A 19,273-nucleotide genomic window follows, 5' to 3' on the forward strand; every position below is an offset into this window, starting at 1 on the left:
CATTTGAAAAAGGCTCACCTCCTGTACATTAGCGCCACTGAAGTATATAAATATCTCTACTTTATTCCCTCTCTCGTGCCTCTCTTCCAACTTAGAAGATTAATGCTAAAACACCTAAAAATGAACCTCAATCCTAAGCCAAGATGTGTGCAGTATGATATCAGTCTCTCAAATTTACTGCTAACAGTCTCCACAGTACTTGTATTATAGAGTTCATAAGATGTAACATCTATGAGCAACCTACACAGGGGTGCCTGAAAATTCCTTTTAATCAGGCTTGTAGCACCCAAAATGATGGAAAATATTTCTGTATCTTTCAGCTACATTTTCTTGGTCTCAGACTACAATTTTCTGTGGCTCAGGTAGTTCTGCTCTGCGTAGCTGCTTGTCAGGAAGTTGCTGTGTGTGGTGCTTGGTTCCCGACCCATCTGAGCACATGGCTCCATTACCACAGGATGGGGACCTTTTTTTCACTGATGCCCTTGATCTGCCTTGCCTAGCATGGGATTTAGGTCCACGGCAGTCCTCTCTGGTCCTGTGTCTACGTCATCCTCCATTGGCACAGTATCTGTTATGATCGCTCTGGGACCTGGACCGGTAATGTGTTCAGCTTCTCGGTGTCCATTGCTTCACTGTGTGCCTTGCCTTTCCCTTCCATGTTGTGTGTGCTTACTGAGTCCATGGTAAGAGCTTATTTCCTTTGTTTGGATTTCCCTATTAACACTTTAACTGCTGTATCTGTTGCTTGGTTCTTGTGAGTACTGCTCCTTGTCTGACCTGTGTACCCAGAAGCAGTCTCTCTCTGTAGTCTGCTTTAACCCTTTACCTGCTGTATCTGTTGCTTGGTTCTTGTGAGCACTGCTCCTCATCAGAGCTGTGTACCCAGAAGCAGTCAATCTCTAGTCTGCTTTAATCCTTTACCTGATGCATCTGTAGCTTGGTTCTTGTGAGCACTGCTCCTTGTCTGAGCTGTATAACTAGAAGCAGTCTCTCCCTGTAGTCTGTATTAACCTTACCTGCTATTTGCAGATTGCTCCTTATCTTGCTGTGTTGTTTTCATTGTCTTTTATGTGGTTTCCCTTTTCCCTATTCTTGCTGTAGCTCTTGTTTGGATCCTGTGGTCACTCTTTCATTTAGCTCTGTGGCACCACTTGGGTTGCCTCTCTGCATGAGTTCCCTTATTCTGGTTATTGTCCCGTTCCCCGGTCCTACCTGCGCTCCTGTTGTGGGGGGCGATGGTCGGCGGCCCTCGCGGCGCCCGGGGCTGCGGGGATGGACCTCCGGAGAGGCTGGCGCTGCCGCGGGTCGGGCCGAGACCGGCGACCCGCTGGAGCGAGCGCCGGCCTCGGAGAGCGGAGCGTTGCACCAGCCAAGATGGCGGCGCCGACGCCTCCCGGGGCGGACCAGCGCAGAGGCTCCACCTACCTCACGCCGGATTGGCGCGCCAGGCCTAAAACTCCACCTGGAGGGCGGGCTGGCCAATCCTGAGGCTCCCTCACCTTCTGGGGCCGGGTTGGTTGGTTCCTCTCCCGGGGAGGGGGCGGGGCGGCGCGACATTTAAACCAGAGGACAGGAGAACTCAACTGCTTCTGTTTCGTGTATGCTGAAGCCAGCACAGTGGTTTTCTCGGAGTGCTAGCCGCCCTTGCTAGCAGCCATTCAGAGACTGTGCTACTTGTCCTCTTGGAGTGCTAGCCGCCCTTGCTAGCCGCCATTCAGAGACTGTGCTACTTGTCCTCTCGGAGTGCTAGCCGCCCTTGCTAGCCACCATTCAGAGACTGTGCTACTTGTCCTCTTGGAGTGCTAGCCGCCCTTGCTAGCCACCATTCAGAGACTGTGCTACTTGTCCTCTCGGAGTGCTAGCCGCCCTTGCTAGCCACCATTCAGAGACTGTGCTACTTGTCCTCTCGGAGTGCTAGCCGCCCTTGCTAGCCACCATTCAGAGACTGTGCTACTTGTCCTCTCGGAGTGCTAGCCGCCCTTGCTAGCCACCATTCAGAGACTGTGCTACTTGTCCTTTCGGAGTGCTAGCCGCCCTTGCTAGCCATCATTCAGAGACTGTGCTACCTGTCCTCTCGGAGTGCTAGCCGCCCTTGCTAGCCGCCATTCAGAGACTGTGCTACTTGTCCTCTCGGAGTGCTAGCCACCCTTGCTAGCCACCATTCAGAGACTGTACGACTTGTCCTTTCGGAGTGCTAGCCGCCCTTGCTAGCTACCCTTTAGAGACTGCGTTACTGACTACCAGCCAGGTCAGCCGTCACCCCGCGGTTCCAGCAGTCCTGCTGGCCGCCTGCAGCTGGGGGCTCAACCCTTGGTGAACGGCGGCCGCCGCGGGTGAAGATTCGGGGTGCTCGGCTATCCTCTGAGGTCACGCGGGGCCTTAGGGAACCTAAGGGCTCACCACTAGAAACAGGACAGTTATTGTCTGTATCGGTGTGTTTGGTCTGGTGACCTTTCTTTGGTGTCTGTGTATGGCGCTGTGTGCGTGGCCCGAGTGCCAGTCCCTTCTGGGACTTCTCTCTGTTCTTTTCCCTTCCCTTGTGTGTGATAGTTCGACCTTGCAGCCCGTACACTTGGACTATGTATGTGTGGGTTCCAGTTCGGCCTTGCGGCCCGTATGAGTAGTCTGTTTCCCTTTCTGGTGGTGCTTACTGGTCTTCCTGAGTGTGTTGGGCTTCATAACCCGTTGTTACTGTATAGCATGAGCTTGGTCTGCCCTAGGCCTCAGCCTAGGTCTGTCCTAGGAGTCGGCCTAGGCCCAAGGGCTCACGATCAACCTTAAATAGTCTTGGCAAAGTTCAAGGTGAAGTTGCAAATTGAACATGTAGGGATAAATATTCAGCCAGTGGCAATCAGTGGTTTTGGATATTCAATGCCAGGTCGTGTCCAAGCAGCAGCATTGAATTTCAAGGATTATGCAACTGGCTATCCCTTATCTGGTTAAGTGCTATATTCAGCACTTTACTGCCTAAGCAAAACTGGACAAAGATAGGATTGTATTTTATGCTTATTGCCACCATGTATAGCTGATTTTTCCAAATTTGCTCTATCCTAATTCTGCCTAGGCACAATCTGGACAATGCCACAGTAGTTAAAGGGACATTTGGCAGCATTATCCGAATAGTGCTGCTGAATATCCACCAACAGGGGAAGTAGCAGCCACTAAACATATAAATTCTTTGAATATTAATCCATGGGATGTTATATACTGTAGGTTACGTTATAATCATCATGTTGAAAACTCTGGCACAATGCTTCAAAAGCTCTCCAAGTGATTAATAGAGAAATAAATGGTCTATTAAATAGGTCCCTGATTAAACATTTTTTTTCAAACTAGTAATTTCCAGCCTTGAAGCTCCTTTCCCATCACTCCTACTTATTCAGCAATTTGCGTTCATTAGCTCTGTGTCTTCCTCTGTTTCTATCACATCTTCTATGAATGATTTAGTGCTATAGTGCCCCCATGTGTCCAAAGCATTAGATGCAGCATATTCTAGTGCTTTCTCTGACCTACCACAGAAAGCTGTTCTAAAAGCAAAATTCATATATAGTGAACAACATACAATTTTTAAAAATAAGATTAAAAAAATCTTGCTGATTACCATTTTTTAACTTCTGCTACTGGGCATTCATCCTTATACCAAATTATTACAGAGTCGCTTAAAACGTTGAAGAACTGGCACCACAGTTTCAGGTTTCCAGCTGATACATCAGAAAACTCTTCTGCTCTGATCTTACGGATCACCTGTGGAGCTGTTGAAAAAAACACAATTGTTGAAATAACATACACAGCACCCAGCACCAATGCTCAACTCCGCTGACCCCTGCATGCTCTTCCCAAAGCAGGACTGCCAAGCTACCTAGATGCAGGAGGAGGATTCAGTCCAGTCCTGGATTTCTGACAACCCTATCCTAATACATTATGGAATCTGGCACAATGATTTAGGGTGCAATTCTATAACTGGGAACCTTGAGGTAGGTACGCTGAGGCCGAGTGCGTTACGTGTGTGAATTGGAGCCATACCCATGTCCCTCACAGGCTCTACCCATGTGTATGTTCCTTTATTTAAAAAATAGCGCTTAGTACATATACATGCCTATGTGCCAATTATCTCATCATTTATGTGCATATGGCACATGTAACTTCATGCATGGAAATAGAACTGCCCTTTCAGTCGGTAGAATCAGAGATTACACATAGCACACTGCTTTGGGATATAAATTCAGGATTGCCAACTGACTCCAGATTTTCCCGACAAGTTCATCCAGACTTGGATTTACCCTACTGCATTCTGGGATTTGCTTTTCACGTCTTAGGAAATGCAGTAACGAAATTGGAACTACAAGTCTCAGGACTGGACCAACTTTTGAGGTAAATCTGGAACTCTGTGCAACCATATATATATATATATGTTCAAAACATGGACTGGCCAAAATTCTTCCCTCCTGAATGGATAATTTGGCAGCTCTGCATAAATCAGTCATAGCTCCCGACCCAGACTCTGGAGTGTCTCCTTCCTCCTCCCCATACTTTCCACTCAGCTGAGTTCTCTCACCTGGAATCAGAGACTGAGCTGAGGGTCTGTTCCAGGCAGCCCATCCCATCCTGTTTTTCCACACATGCTGCCTATTGGCATCGAAGGAGAGGGAGCAAAACTGAAGTGGAGAATCGGAGCAGAAAACAATTGCTGTGCTCTCTTCTTTAGTCCCTCCCCTTCCGTTCCTTGCAACCTGCCTAAAGGGCTGGATCCAGTCTAGCTTGTGTAAGCTTAAAATGTGTCTTGGAGGGGTTTATAAAAATTTATTTTATAAATAAAAATCAGACCAGTTGGAACCATGGTTTTGCAGTTGTCTGTTCCCATTTTTAGGTTTTGAAGAGTGCCATGATGAGCTGCCACAGATGGAAGTTGGCAAGTCTGACTTTTGAATGCTTTCTTCCACACGCCACCCAGCCCTCAGGGCACACCCAGCAAGTAAGGTGTTCAGGATATCTGCAATGAATACTCATGAGACATATTCGCATACAGAGGAGGCAGTGTATGCAAATCTATCTCATGCATATTAATTGTAGATATCCTGAAAACCTGACTGGATAGATGTGCCCCGAAGACTGGGTTGAGAACTCCTGAACTACACCACCTGATTGAAGACACATTAAAAACTCTAAAGCCATTGAGAATTTACCCTCAAACAGTTATATTGGCTACCAGTGACCATCAGTAGGTGACGTGGAGGGACATTTTCAAAAGAAACGTCCAAGTTGCGATTTGGACGTCTTTGCAAAACGTCCAAATCCAGGGGCAGGGAACCCGTATTTTCGAAAAAAATTTGGACGTCCCTAGATTTGGTCGTCCCTAGACATGGACGTCTTTGACTTTCGGCGATTTTCGAAACCAAAGACATCCATGTCAAAAACATCCAAATGCAAGCCATTTGGTCATGAGAGGAGCCAGCATTTGTAGTGCACTGGTCCCCCTGACGTGCCAGGACACCAACCAGGCACCCTAGGGGGCACTGCAGTGGACTTCATACCGATTTGGACTTTTCTGTGAGATGGACGTCCATCTTCTGATTTGTGTCGAAAGATAGATGTACTTTTCTTTCGAAAATGAGCCCGCAGGTGGCAAGATTTGGAATGATTACAGTTGCTCTGGTTTGAATACTATGAATGAAATCTTCTTCTAATGTTCTCCTCTCCTCCGTGCTGCACTCCAGATTTTAGGCAGATATGCTAAGATTCAGAGCAGAAACTGAGGAGGGAGTCCCAAAGCCTGAGTGAAGCTATGCACTTGGGTCGCAAAAATCCGAGGGAACGGTACAGTATAGGGGATGTAGTGCCTCAGTGTGCAAAGGAAGAGCAAGACTTGGGGGTGATTGTGTCTGATGACCTTAAAGCTTTCAAACAGGTAGAAAAAGCGACGGCCAAAGCCAGAAGGATGCTTGGGTGCATAAAGAGAGGCATGACCAGCAGGAAAAAGGAGGTGATAGTGCCGTTGTATAAGTCTCTGGTGAGGCCTCATTTGGAGTTCTGCATGCAGTTCTGGAGGCCGCACCTATGGAAAAATATAAACAGGATGGAGTCGGTCCAGAGGGCTGCTACGAAATTAGCAAGCGGTCTTGAATGCAAAAATTATAGGGACAGGCTTATGAACCTGAACATGTATACGCTGGAAGAGAGAAGGGAGAGAGGAGACATGTTAGGAACGTTTAAATATCTCAAGGGCATTTATGTACAGGAAGAGAGCCTTTTTCAAATGAAGGCAAGCTCTGGAATGAGGGGGCATATGACAAAGTTAAGAGGGAATAGGCTTAGGAGTAACCTAAGGAAGTATTATTTCACAGAAAGGGTGGTGGAGGCGTGGAATGGCCTCCCGGTGGAGGTGGTGGAGTCGATGACTGTTCCAGAATTTAAAAAGGCATGGGATAAGCATGTGGGATCGCTTAGGAACAGGAAGAATTAGGGGTTACAGAGGATGGGCAGACTTGATGGGTCATATGGCCTTTATCTGCCGTCATGTTTCTATGCCTCGTTAAGACCCAGGGCAATTGTCCTGCTCTCCTCCTTCCAATACCAGCCCTGCTTAGCATAAATTTCACATGAAAAGCACAACATCCCAAATCACATTACTTATAGCCAAAACTGGAGCACTATTGCTCTGATTTTCAGACATTTTGTGGTTCATTTCACATATTTGTTTTAACAAACACTTTTTTTTACACACACAAACCCTTGGATTCTATAAAGGTCACCCAAATGTAAGTACAGATCCCATATCCACGTACAAACTAATTAGTTAATGAGCTGTCAACAATCAATTATTGATGTTAATTGGCACTAATTAATACTTAAGGATCTGCCTATGCACTATTCTTTAACACTGTGCACCTAAATTGTCTCACGCACAATTCAAAAGGGGGTATTGTCAGGTAAAGGGCATCGGTGAGTCAGGGGCATTTCCTTTATAGAATTGGTGCATGGCATGAGTTTCTCTGGTGCCTAACTTTGGGTACCATTTATAGATTTCCCCCCAAATTGACTTAACACACATTAATTCAAGGGTTAATGGGGTATTTTTACCAAGGCGTGCTAAAAAATGGACGGCACTAGTACCAGCACCTGGGTTTTCCATGCACTACAGCCACTTTTAGCACATCGGTAAAATGGCCACCATGCCATATTTTATTGTAATGGTCACACGCTAATCTCCTGTGGTAGTGCCCTTTTATCACATGGTATGCCTGCATTAGGCCTACCGCACCTTAGTAAAAGGGTCCCAATGTGTGTTAAATCAATTTAGAGCAGACTAAATTATTTAAGCTATACTAGTGAAGCGAATGTGGGCTAATTAATCTACATCCCCACCACAGTTACAGGTACAGCTTAGGTTATAAGCCCTCTGGGGCAGGGAAATAACTTGTGTACCTGAATGTAAATCACCTTGAACTTGGAGTTGGAAAAAAAGATGAGTAATACATTTAAAATCCAAATACATTTCCCTACAGTCACTGGTTCTGGTTGATCAATATTGGCTAGTGTAGCAAATCAATAGGTGTTACCTATTAAATTGATAACTGATGGATTCAATTGCTGTCAAAGCATCACAAAGTGCTAGTTGAAAGTTTCAATGTGGGATGTACATGTATAGCACTCTTCTCTCACCTTTGAAAGGGTCATTGACTTTTTTGGGTTCCACACCTTGTCCTTCATCCTTGGTATGAGTGTAAGAATCTTTAGTTTCCAGAGCAATGTCTTCTGTAGTCTTGCCTTTATCTACTTGCTCTTCGTACATTTTGGGGACCTCTAATGTTATCATTTTTCTGGTCAAGTTTGGAGAATGTTTCTCAATAGGTGGAGATTGAGGGGACACAGGACCTTGTAATGAGGTTGTGTTCCTCCTGGACATGCCCGGGGACACATTAGGGCTCTCTTGCTTTGGATGCGTTTGGGAATTTGGGGAATCCAAGGCTGTAGTTTCAACATCATTCATCTGTTTTGATTTAGGCAAGTATATTTTTCGACGAGCACCAGAAGCCAGCTCTTCTGGTGTGGCAGAAGGTATTAGTGCAGCATTTTCACCAAATTTCCCTTTCAAGTTGCCATCAGGTTGCAATTCAGAAAGATTAACATTATCTTCCTCTGCTACATTACCAACTACGATAGCAGGGACTGGCAAGACAGTAGACCCTTCTTCAGAATCTAGCTTTGTGGTCAACTTTCTTGAAGTAACTGGGCTTAAGTGCAGCTCTTCCTTGCTTGAAAACAGCTCTTCGCCAGTCAAACCAGCAGCTTTTTTGGCTATTCTGGGACTCGGGCAGGGAGATTCCACTTTTGAAGTTAAGTCCTTGCTCTTCATTTCTCTGTTTTTCCTAGGTGGGGTGGGACTTGACCGCAGTGTCTCCACATTCTGGACCATGTCTTCATCTGACAATGGTGTCATTATTCCAAATATTGAACTTGAAGGCATACTTTCTGCACTTTGGATAGAATCAGTATTTTTGGCTGTGTCTGCTATTTTTCTTGATGTCGTCGGGAGTACCTCTCCAATTCCCATGCCAGGAAATGCATGGTCAGTTGTGTCTGACTGAAGTTGATCATCTTGACTGCTTCCAGTAACTTGCTTGTTTTCTTCTTTCACAACATCTTTCCTTTTTTCTGTTGCTGCTGGGGCCATGTTTAAAAGCACAAGCAGAGAATTCTTTAATGAGGCCATTAGGCCACCATCCTGCTTTCCCTGATCCATGGATATGATGTCATCCTGAGTAACCTCCTCTCTGTGCTCAGACTGAGAAACTAAGGGGATTGTTGAAGCTCTGTTCACTGTATCTCTTGTTTTGTTTTTCAAAGCATCCTCTTTCAGTTTTAGGCCATCATTTTGTGACAAAACTTCACTGTCATCTTTTACTTCCTCTTGGGATATCTGCGGCACAAATTTTATTTCAAAATCCTCCATTCTGACTGGCTCAGGTAGATCAACACTATGGCTTTTCTCTTTAGGAGCTACCAGATCACAGGGCTTTTTGCTATCTAATTCTTTTTTGACACTGTACAACAATGTGGCCACTGATTGAATCCCTGAATCATCTGGCATCACATTTTCTTGTGAAGCAGAAGATGAAGTGGGTCCATCTGTTCCTGACACATCTGTCTTATGTGTAAGAAGCTCCTGCTTATGTAATGAGGAAGAAGCTGGAGGTACTATTTCACCAGAGAGTGACGGAACCATTCCACTTTGAGTTTTGGAGATGTCTTCTCCTAGTTCTGATGCCCAGTTGGTCACTTTATGTCTGGCAGTCATACATTTTTCTTCTTTCATGGATCTACCAATATCTCTACTCAGCAGACTCTGCGCTGACAAGCCTTCTGGCTTCCCAGGTCCTGCCTCCACCTCTTCAACTTGCTTTATCTCCTCCATCACTTGTGATTCAGAACTCAGAACGGATTCCATGAATTTTGATCTTGTTGTCTCTTGTTGCTGTGAAGAATCTTCTCCATGCTGGTCACATTCCATTGCTAATAATGCTGATATGTCTTCATCCCTTACTTCCATGCCTTCTATGTCATGCTTCTCAAAATTTGCTGTTTCTTTAGAACTGTGCTCTAGATCAGCTAAGGGTGTACCAGAGGAGAACATGGAACATGTTTTAGACTGTTCAACTGTGTGTTTGATATGTTCTTCTTGCAGAGGAGTTTGTGAGACTGGTTTTGGCATATGACTACTTTCCACCTGTTCCGACAGTTCTGTCTCCATATACACTGGTGCCTTTTCTTCAGAAATATCTTGTAGGCATTTATTTGTTCCTTCCATTGTTTCGAGAGTTGCCAGAACCATGGCTTCTTGAGTGGTAGCAGCAGAACATGGGGTATTTGTTGCTTCCATCTGTAACACAAGACAACAGGTAACTAATTTTTTTCTAACAATTTTAGCACGAGTAACGCTGTCAAGTTTAAAACAGCCAGTAATAAATGGTCGATGCAATATTTATACATGGGAGGAGTAATTTTATAACAGAGCACCTAGGTTAATAGGGCAGGAACGTGCCTATTTTTTTTGCCTATTCCATAAAGACACATGGAGGGGCATTTTTGAAAGAATCTCCAAATCAGAATTGGGACATCCCACTCATATCATCCGAAACAAATGTCCATTTAATGAGCATTTGCAAATAGGAAAAACTTTGGGGTTTCCTTTTTGAAAATATGTGAGAATGCCCATAATGAACAGTAATTTTCCAAAGTAAAATGTCCAAATTATGAATGCCAAAAACCCAGGGACAAGGAGGTATATCTGGCATCTGTGTTACAAAAATGGCCACAGATGTCTCTGCAGAACAGTCATGGTGAGCGCAAACCTAACCCATTTGGAGAAATTGCCCCCAGAGGAGCAGCCCAGTGGTCAGTGCAGTGCACTTTAATCCAGGGCCCTCAGGTTCATATTCCACTGCAACTCTGTTACTTTAATGATGAGTCCTAAATGTGCACCACCTCAATAGCTCTCAGGCTTACAAGTGTCTTTAATATTTAGGTACATTAAGTATATCTCTGTTTCTGAAAAGTTCACAATTTAAAGGTAAACATAACTGAGTTGAAGTGGGATTTGAACTTTGGTCCCCTGGTTTTCAGGCCACTGAATGTACACTCAATGATGGTTCATTTTGTTTTTCTTTTTTTCAGTTTTATCATTGAGTGTACACTATTTATACATCATATGTGAATGTGTCCAGGTTTTAACATTTGATTGGTAAGTAAAAAAGTATTTTGTTCTATATTTTTCTTTGCACATATATGTTTGAGATAATTTGGACATATTGTGTATGTTGCGTATCATGGTTTTTAAAATCATTTTGTTTGACATTGTTTTATATGTTTAGATTAATGTGAATGTATTTTTGTTTGTTTGATTATAGCCCCTGACGCAGCCCGTGAGTAAGTGAAAAACAGCCTGCGTCGGGCACTGTTGGATTGTTTATCTGTTAATAAACATATTCTGGACTTTCAGTCTGTTCTGCTTTTTGTTTTTTCACCATCATTGTTTTTGTCTACTAATAAATACTACTTTATGCATGTAAATTCACCTGTTTAGTCAGTTGGAATTTAATTGTCCCGTCCCCCCCCCCCCCCCCCCCACACACACACACACTGCTCCTCTAGGAAGGGGAAACAACCATTTTGTCACATTATAAGTGTATACTTTACAACTTGTTTTTCTTTCATCTTATCTTAAACACAAAAGAAGCAAAATGGGCAAATTCATTAGAATTTCCCATTTTGGTTGAAATGAAAGCACAATAGTACAAAACTAGCCCAGAGCAACATAGTAAGTGATGCTGTATTAAGCCATCTGGGAACCAGGTTTTGGGAGTGGAGGGAGGGCCAGTTTAGAGCCACATCAATAGATGCTGTGGGAAAGAGATGTCCTTTCCTTACTGTTGAGTGAAGACAGGGACGATGACCCATATGCCCATGTCTAGCTATACCTTCATCCCCCACCTTCACCTATTTTGACTAGTCCAGTAGTCAGTGGTGGCAGCAATAAGAGGAAAAGTCAGTGTGAGTCATCACAGGCAGCATAAAGGCAATTGTTTGATTAAGCCTATGCAGCCACCCATGCCTAAGGGTGCCTGTTGGGGCTACACTTCCTAACAGCAAGTGAAGCTTGGGAGCGGCATGGGCGAGACTGTCACGCGCATGGGGCCCTGGTGGTCTAGTGGCCACTGCCACTGTTCTCCCTGGTTTCATCGCTGTGTTTACAAAATGGCTGCTGAGACTACCAAAGTCTCGGCAGCCAGTTTGTAAACACAGTGCCGTGCCAGGCATAGTAGAGGCAGCGGGTGGGCAGGAAGGAGGGAATTTATTTCCTGCCCCAGAAGAAGCCACTAGACCACCATGGGGGGATAGCGGCAACACGGTGGGAGGGAGGCAGCATAGTTGGGGTGGGAGCACTGATGGCAGCAGCATGGTAGGGGGGGCCAGAGTACTCTCAGTCCACCCCTGGGCATATCCATTTACACTTGCCATTTATTGGTATAAATGGGCAAAGCTACATTTAGATTCACTAGACAGTACGGGTATATGCTAACATTCTATAATGGAATCTGGGTACCCAAATGGTGTTATAGAATAAGTGCTTCCCACACAGATTTGGGGTACCTACAAGGAGGCATCCAGTTATAGAATTCCCCCACCAGCGCCACCACCATGTGCTTCTATTCCCTGCCATAGGCTTCCCTGGTAATAGAAAGTCCTGCAGGATGAGGGAACAGAGTTGCTGCAGGATCTATGAGTGCATGCCCCCAACATACTGCACACTAAATTTCCTTCCTTTTGCTGTCACATGATCAGGGCAGTGGGGACGAGGAGGAAAATGGCTCATCCAGGTTTTCTTCTTTCTTTCCTTCTTTAGACTACTGCACTATCCTCTCAGTTGGGTAGAATTTGGGTCATTGTCGGCACTCACACATTTTTCAGGCCCACTTTGTATCTGGTTTGCCCATGCCTGGTGACTGGCACTGATCCCAACCTGTGCTTCACTGCTGCTATCTCTTTGATTGTCTAGACTAGTGCATGCTAAGCATGGAACTTAGTTGGCACCTTCCAAATTTAGTGACGAAGGCAGCAGTGGCATAGCTAAGGGTGGGCCTGGGTGGGCACAGGCCCACCCATTATTGCCTCAGGCCCACCCAGTCAGCAGCCCATGAGGCCCCCAAAACTCTTCAGCGGCAGCGCCTCACTACTCTCTCTCCCTCTTCTCCACTCATGGCCTGGCATCTGCCCATCTCTCTCTCTCTGGAACCCCCCCCCCCCCCCCTTCCTGTCTACCTCAGAGCTACTGCTGGTGGCAATTCCTGTACGCATCCTGCTGCACCAGCCCTGCAGGCTTCTCTCTATTATGTCCTGCCCTCAGTGATGTCACTTCTTATTTCTTTGGTGGGGACATGGTAGAAAGAAGTCTGCAGGGCTGGCGCAGGTTGCCTGTAGGAACTGTGACACGCAATGGCTCTGAGGTAGGACCAGGGGAGGGGGTTCAGAGAGAAACGGGCAGACGTTGGGTCATTTTTAAAAAAAAACCCCAAACACTATATTATATGTATGTACAGGGGTGGGGGTGGGAAGGGCCCACCCAGGTTAACTCTGTGCCCACCCAAAATGGCAGGTCTGCCTACGCCCCTGGAAGGCAGTTGCTCGTGTTTCCTATGAATAATTTGAGATCTGAAGTACCAACTAGGGACAATTACAATGGTGTTTTCAGTGATGCAAGCATGAGTTCACCAGGAGTGAAAGACAAGAATTGAATCAGCACAGGTCTACCTGAGTGTCTTGCTCCATCTGCTGGTTGTTTTTGAGCTGTTCCTGCAGCTGTGCATATTTTTGTTGCAAAGCTTGGTATTCCATTTCCAATTCATGGAACTTCTTCAATGTTTCTTCTCTAGATGTGGTCTGAAACACCAAAAGAAAATTCAAGAAAAATTATGTTTTCAGGATTCCATTCTGTTGCATACAGATGTATAAAACTTGAAGAACCCATGTTTTGAACAGTACAATATTTGTTCTAGTACAGTGAAAGACCGGCAAAGCGATGGACTGATACAATAACAGTAGCTCTAGCAGTGGCATAGACACGGGTAGACCCAGATGGGCTGGGGCCTCCCACTTTGGGCTCAGACCACTCAAAATTTGTTCTCCCTTAGTGTGGCTGGTGGGGATCCCCATGCCCCGCCAGCTGAAGACCTCCTCCCTGCTGAATGAACTTACATCCTGGGTGACCAGAGGCAGCATCCCCAAGCCGCTACTGCCAGCTGCCAGCACTCCCACCATTCATACTCAGTTTTCACAGTAGCCAGTTGGGTACTAATAACCAATTATTGATGTTAATTGAAGTTGATTGGCATGTAATTGACACTAAGTTGAATTTGGGTGCGCATCTACCCATGTGCTATTCTATAAAATGTTTCATGCACAACTCATAAGGAGGTGTGGCTAAATTGGACACGAGAATCCACTCTAAGTGCTATTCTATAAAGGGCACTCACGCTTAGCATGGATTTTTCCCGGTGCCTAAATTTGAGCACCATTTACCAAATCCGCCTCTCTGTTTCTTTAACTGATGCTAATGGTTTATGCCATAGTGCAGTGATTCCCAAACCTGCTCCTGGAGGCACCCCAGCCAGTCAGGTTTTCAAGATATCCATAATGAATATTCACGAGTGATATTTGCATGTGCTGCCTCCACTGTATGCAAATTTCTCTCATGAATATTCATTGTGGATATCCCGAAAACCTGTATGGCTGGGGGGGTGCCCCCAAGACTAGGTTTAGGAACCTTTGCCATAGTGACTGCTGATTTCTGGAATGTCTGCAATATGTGCTTTGCAGGGTGAAACATAAGCCATGTTGGGAAGAATTAAATCTAGCAAAGAAATAGATATCTGGCTACAAGGATCAAGGAACAAGAAATGAGAATGTTGATCACTGGACCTGTTATGCATGTAAAAGTGAGGATCAAATTTAAGTTGCTGACTTTTTTAAAGATTTTAAGATCTGGTTATTTAGTTGATTTAATTATGGTATATAGACCATCTCGTCATCTGCGATTCTCAAATGAGTTATTGTTGGCACCTCCATTGATTTCAAGTTGTCGACAGAGTAGAACTAAGAAGAACACACAGGGAGAGCACCAGATCTTTGGAATAATCTCCCATCTACTATTAGAAATATTTCAAATTACATGTATTTTAAAAAAGCTATAAAAACATGGTTATTCACAACATTATTTGTAAATTTTGGGGGCTTTTTAGAAGATTATGAAAGTATGATTATTTCAATTTATTTGTAAACTTTTTTTTTAATTGTATCCTGTTGTATTCTACTGTTTGTAACCCACTTTGAACCTGTAAGTTAAGTGAGCTATAAATGCTGTCATTAAATTACATTATTATTATTTTTTTTTTTATTATTATTATTATAAAATTTTCATTTTTTTTACATTTCTTAATCACCTTACTAAAGAATCACAAACCAATACACAAGATAAAAAATATGAAGATAAAATAAAAATACAATAGAAATTAAAAATATACATATACAATCACCGACCTTCATCCCAACTCCATATAATCAAATCCTGCCACAGATCCTAACTAATCAACTCACCCAATTGTCTTTGATAAACAGCTATGGTTTTGATTCACACTGAAATATAAGGAGATCCATCTCTGCCCTTAGATCCTTTAGCAATAAATGCCAAAAATAAGACACCAAAACTGAGAAAGCTCAGTTACATGTTCAACAAAACTGAGCGTGAGAAACTAATGTAATAACTAACAGCGATGTAATATGTAGTAACACAGTAAATGATGGCAGAGGAAGACCCGCATAGTCCATCCAGTCTGTCCAACAAGTTGGCCAGAGCTGCGCTTGGCACTTCCTGCAGGTCACATGATCAAAAATGTGTACATTCATTTGAAACAATACAGGAAATGTCAACAGCATTTCCCATTTCATTTCAAGTCATTGGCAAATGAAAACAAGCAGAAAAATACATGAAATTTTATGTTTTTCATGAGTCATCAATAGTACTACTGTTGTAAAACAGCATACTCTCCTTCAAAAGACTGAACATCGTTCACTTTTTCAGAAAGAGTGCACACTCTTTCTCGATAGTGCACACATGTGTGAACCATTGCACATGAACGCATAGTGCACACATACAGACACTATCAGGAAAGAGTGTGCATTCTATAAAAGTTTGTACATGTGTGTAAATACAGTAGTGCATGCTCTTTGTCAATAGTGGCAAATAGTGCGTACTCTTTATAAAAGAGTGAGCACATGTGCAAATACAATAGTGAATGCTCTTTGTAAATAGTGTGAACTTTTTTCAAACAGTGCGTACTCTTTCAAAAGAGTGCATTTTTTTCAGAAGTGCATGCACTCTTAGCAACACTGCTCCCATAATGACAAAATAGAAAAGAAAAAAAATGAAAAGAATGAGAAAAGCATGAGAAAAGTAAAGAGTTGTGGGAGGAAAAGATGATATGTCCTGATGTAACTCCAGAATGCACCATCTCTCCCTCTTTACTACAAGCTCTTTCATAAGCAGGGACCCTGAGCTCTCTGGGCAGAAATCCCAGTATCTTCCACCATCAACTGGCTCAAGCCAACCTCATCCGGTTTTCTCCAGTAGAACAATGAAATGATGTACTTAACACAATTTACACCCAAGTAGCTGAGAATAGAAGAGATCCAAATACAAAAACTATTCAGCCAACGACTCTGTTGTTTGACCTCTGCTTTGTAATCCAATCTTTTCTCTTGTTCATCTTATCTATGGATCATTATTACCTCTCATTTTTGGTCTGTTAGCACTACTGCCAGTATTTCAATTAAGAAGAGCAGCCCTCAAACAATGAGAAGACAACCACCAAACCAGTTGTATGGGAATCTTGAACCAGAAGATGATGGATGCCAAAAACCCTAGGTGAAATACTTGAGAAGTGGCAAAACACAACTAATAGCATGAGGAGGAATGGAGGAGTAGCCCAGTAGGTAGAGCAGAGGGCTGAGGACCAGAGACCACTGCTGCTCCTTGTGATCTTGGGCAAGTCATATAACCCTCTGCTGCCTCAGGTTCAGACTTAGATTGTGAGCCCTCTAAGGTCATGGAAATACCTAGAGTGCCTGACTGTAACTCACCTTGAGCTACTACTGAGAATGATGTAAAGCTACATCCAAAATCCACCTCCCCTTAATTTTCAAAAGAATTTCCATGAGTAAAACAGTAGAAATGAGCTTTAATAAAACTCTGTCCCATATGCACACAAATTAAGAGTCATAGGTGCCAAAATAATTAGGGGTGCCAAACAAAATACAAATAACCCCACCCTTGACACAATGAAGGGGCTGTTCAATAATGGGGGTGTACAGCACCCACATAGCTGGATCTTATGCTAACAGCAACTCTACATGGATGCTTCCTGCACTGTATTCAAATTTATCTCATGCAAACTCACGAGGGACAGCCTTAAAAACACAACCTGTTTGTACTGCTCAAGAACTGGAAGTGGGTATCACCAGTGTTGCCAGGTGGAAAATTTTTTTCCCACCCAATCCAGCATAAAAACCGCCCAAAACCCGCCCAAACTCAAACCCCGCCCCTGACACCCCCACCCCGCGTCATCACCCCCGCCCCCGCCGTCACCAACCCCGCCCCCCGTCACCGGCCCCGCCTCCCACGTAATCGGCCCCGCCCAAAACGTCACTAACCCCGCCCACAAACGTCACTAACCCCGCCCCCGCGGCCGAAAAAGCCGCCCAAAAAACCGCCCTGAAGCCCAAAAAGCAGCCCAAAAAACCGCAACCCGCCTCGGGCAAAAATTACCCGCGGCGGGGTCGCGGAAAACCGCCCAATTGGGCGGTAAAACCGCCCACCTGGCAACCGATGTGGTAAACTAATGCCATACAAAGAAGAGTGCTTGCCTGGGAGATATGCACACAGTTTTGTGCCTAGTGTTTCTTATGCACAAATTTTAATTTATTCACTGCACCTAAGAAATGATTGGTCACTCGTCAGTAAAGGAACCAATCCCAGTTCAGGGACAGAACTTTACTGGGAGACAGCACTCTCATTGAAAAATGTCCCCATTGCTGTCACTTTATGATAGTGATTGACTCACCATGGGTGCCTAGGGTGGGAGGCTTGGAGAGGCTGAGTCTCTCCAGCCCAAACCATGACTTCTTCCCCTGTTGTCTTGCCATTATTGCTCTTCTCTCTCTTCCCCCCTAGGCCACTTGCCAGCATTTAGCAGAGGTCAAGTCATGAGCATACTGCTATAAAAATAAGGGGCGCAGAGTTGAGGATTCTTTTTCCTTCGAAAATCTCTCCTTGGTTGTGTAAGACAATAGAGAGGTAAAAGTCTAATGTTGTCTGTGATAAACCACCATAAGTTACAAGAGGATTGTTATCTATAACATAGTTTGTGAAGTATCCTTCTTGAGCTCAGATTTGTGAGGAGTAGAAGATACTTCTTTACCACAGCCACACAATGAGGGTTTCCTTCCTTGCTGTGTTCAAAAGTGCTCCACTGTCCCTTTCCTGCTGTCATAGTTATTCCCTGGGGGAATTTCCCCCACTCCAGGAATTTTAATTTGCTCTGTACTGCCTAGCCCTGCTCACTTTAGCCTCCTCAAACAGCTCAGTCACTGACTTCCTATGGGCTCACACACTGTCAGAACCAGGGACATTTAAAAAGAAAAAAGCCGCCAATAAAATCCGTGACCCCTTAACCCGATCCTGCTTTCTACATTGCCCTTCCCCACATACATGACCTCCCCAAACCTCAAATCTCTGGTAGTCTGGTAGCCCCCATTTCTTCCTTCCCCCAACCAACAAATCCCGCTCCCCCCCCCCCCCCCCAAATTAATAAAAATCCCTGGTAGTCTAGTGGACCCCTCCCAACCCTGACCCGATCCTCCTTCCCTCCCCCAACCCAACCCCCCTTCCCCTCGACTTAATAAATTTAAATCCCTGATGTAAGTTACTCTCCCACTCCCACCCTCCACACCCCCCCCCCCAAGGCCCCCTCCCAAGGCATACCTGGGTTGAGACTATCAAATAAAGGAAAATTTCCATTATATGGTAGACTGACCCTGCCCAGTGTATCACATGATGCATTGCACGGAGTCAGGCACCAATATTTTTCAAGATGACGGCGCTGGAGGAAGGAAATTTTTAGTTTTAATTTTGGGTCAGGAGGGAGGGGGCCAGTAGACACCAGGGACCAATGCAGAAAGTTATCGGGGACAGGGGGTTGGGTTAAAGGAAGAGAGGAGGTGCTGCTATACACTCACTCTTCTCCACCAATCCTATGCTGCGCCTGACCTTGTGAAAAACTTCTTGCATTGTGCATGCGTCATAACTCACAACCCATTATTTTTCTCGGCATTGCTGTAGAATTGGTAAAGACTGCATTACCATTCATTTTAATGCAGTGTGCAGTCATGTTTATCATGTGAGTTAACATCCACGCTCAACCACTTTTTGCATTACTCGGCATTAATTTTCATGGAAACCCTGCAATAACCCCATGGTTTGGCTTGTGGTAGCTTTCTGAATTAGTCCCAGGTGCACGAGTGAGAAGATAGTCAGGAGCTACATGTTTTAAAGTCTTGGGAGAGGGGCCAGGTTTAACTTACATTTATTTATTTATTAGCATTTATTCACTGCCTTTTTGAAGGCAGTGTACAGTAATACATTTACTAATTTTAAAGACTTACAATC

The 19,273-nt window shown here is 44.5% G+C and overlaps 1 protein-coding gene across 1 annotated transcript in view; it reads right to left on the reverse strand.

The window, feature by feature from the left end:
• The window catches only part of ALPK3 (alpha kinase 3), a 203,108-nt gene that overhangs the window by 49,882 nt on the left and 133,953 nt on the right, over positions 1-19,273 (reverse strand). Inside the window, exons 6-8 of the mRNA XM_030187187.1 lie at positions 13,306-13,434; positions 7,660-9,877; positions 3,602-3,752 (exon numbers count right to left, since the gene is read on the reverse strand). Coding sequence (XP_030043047.1) covers positions 3,602-3,752; positions 7,660-9,877; positions 13,306-13,434 — 2,498 coding nt within the window. The remainder of the gene's footprint in view (positions 1-3,601; positions 3,753-7,659; positions 9,878-13,305; positions 13,435-19,273) is intronic.

The sequence above is a fragment of the Microcaecilia unicolor genome, chromosome 1, assembly GCF_901765095.1.
Source record: "Microcaecilia unicolor chromosome 1, aMicUni1.1, whole genome shotgun sequence".
Taxonomy (NCBI): Eukaryota; Metazoa; Chordata; class Amphibia; order Gymnophiona; family Siphonopidae; genus Microcaecilia; species Microcaecilia unicolor.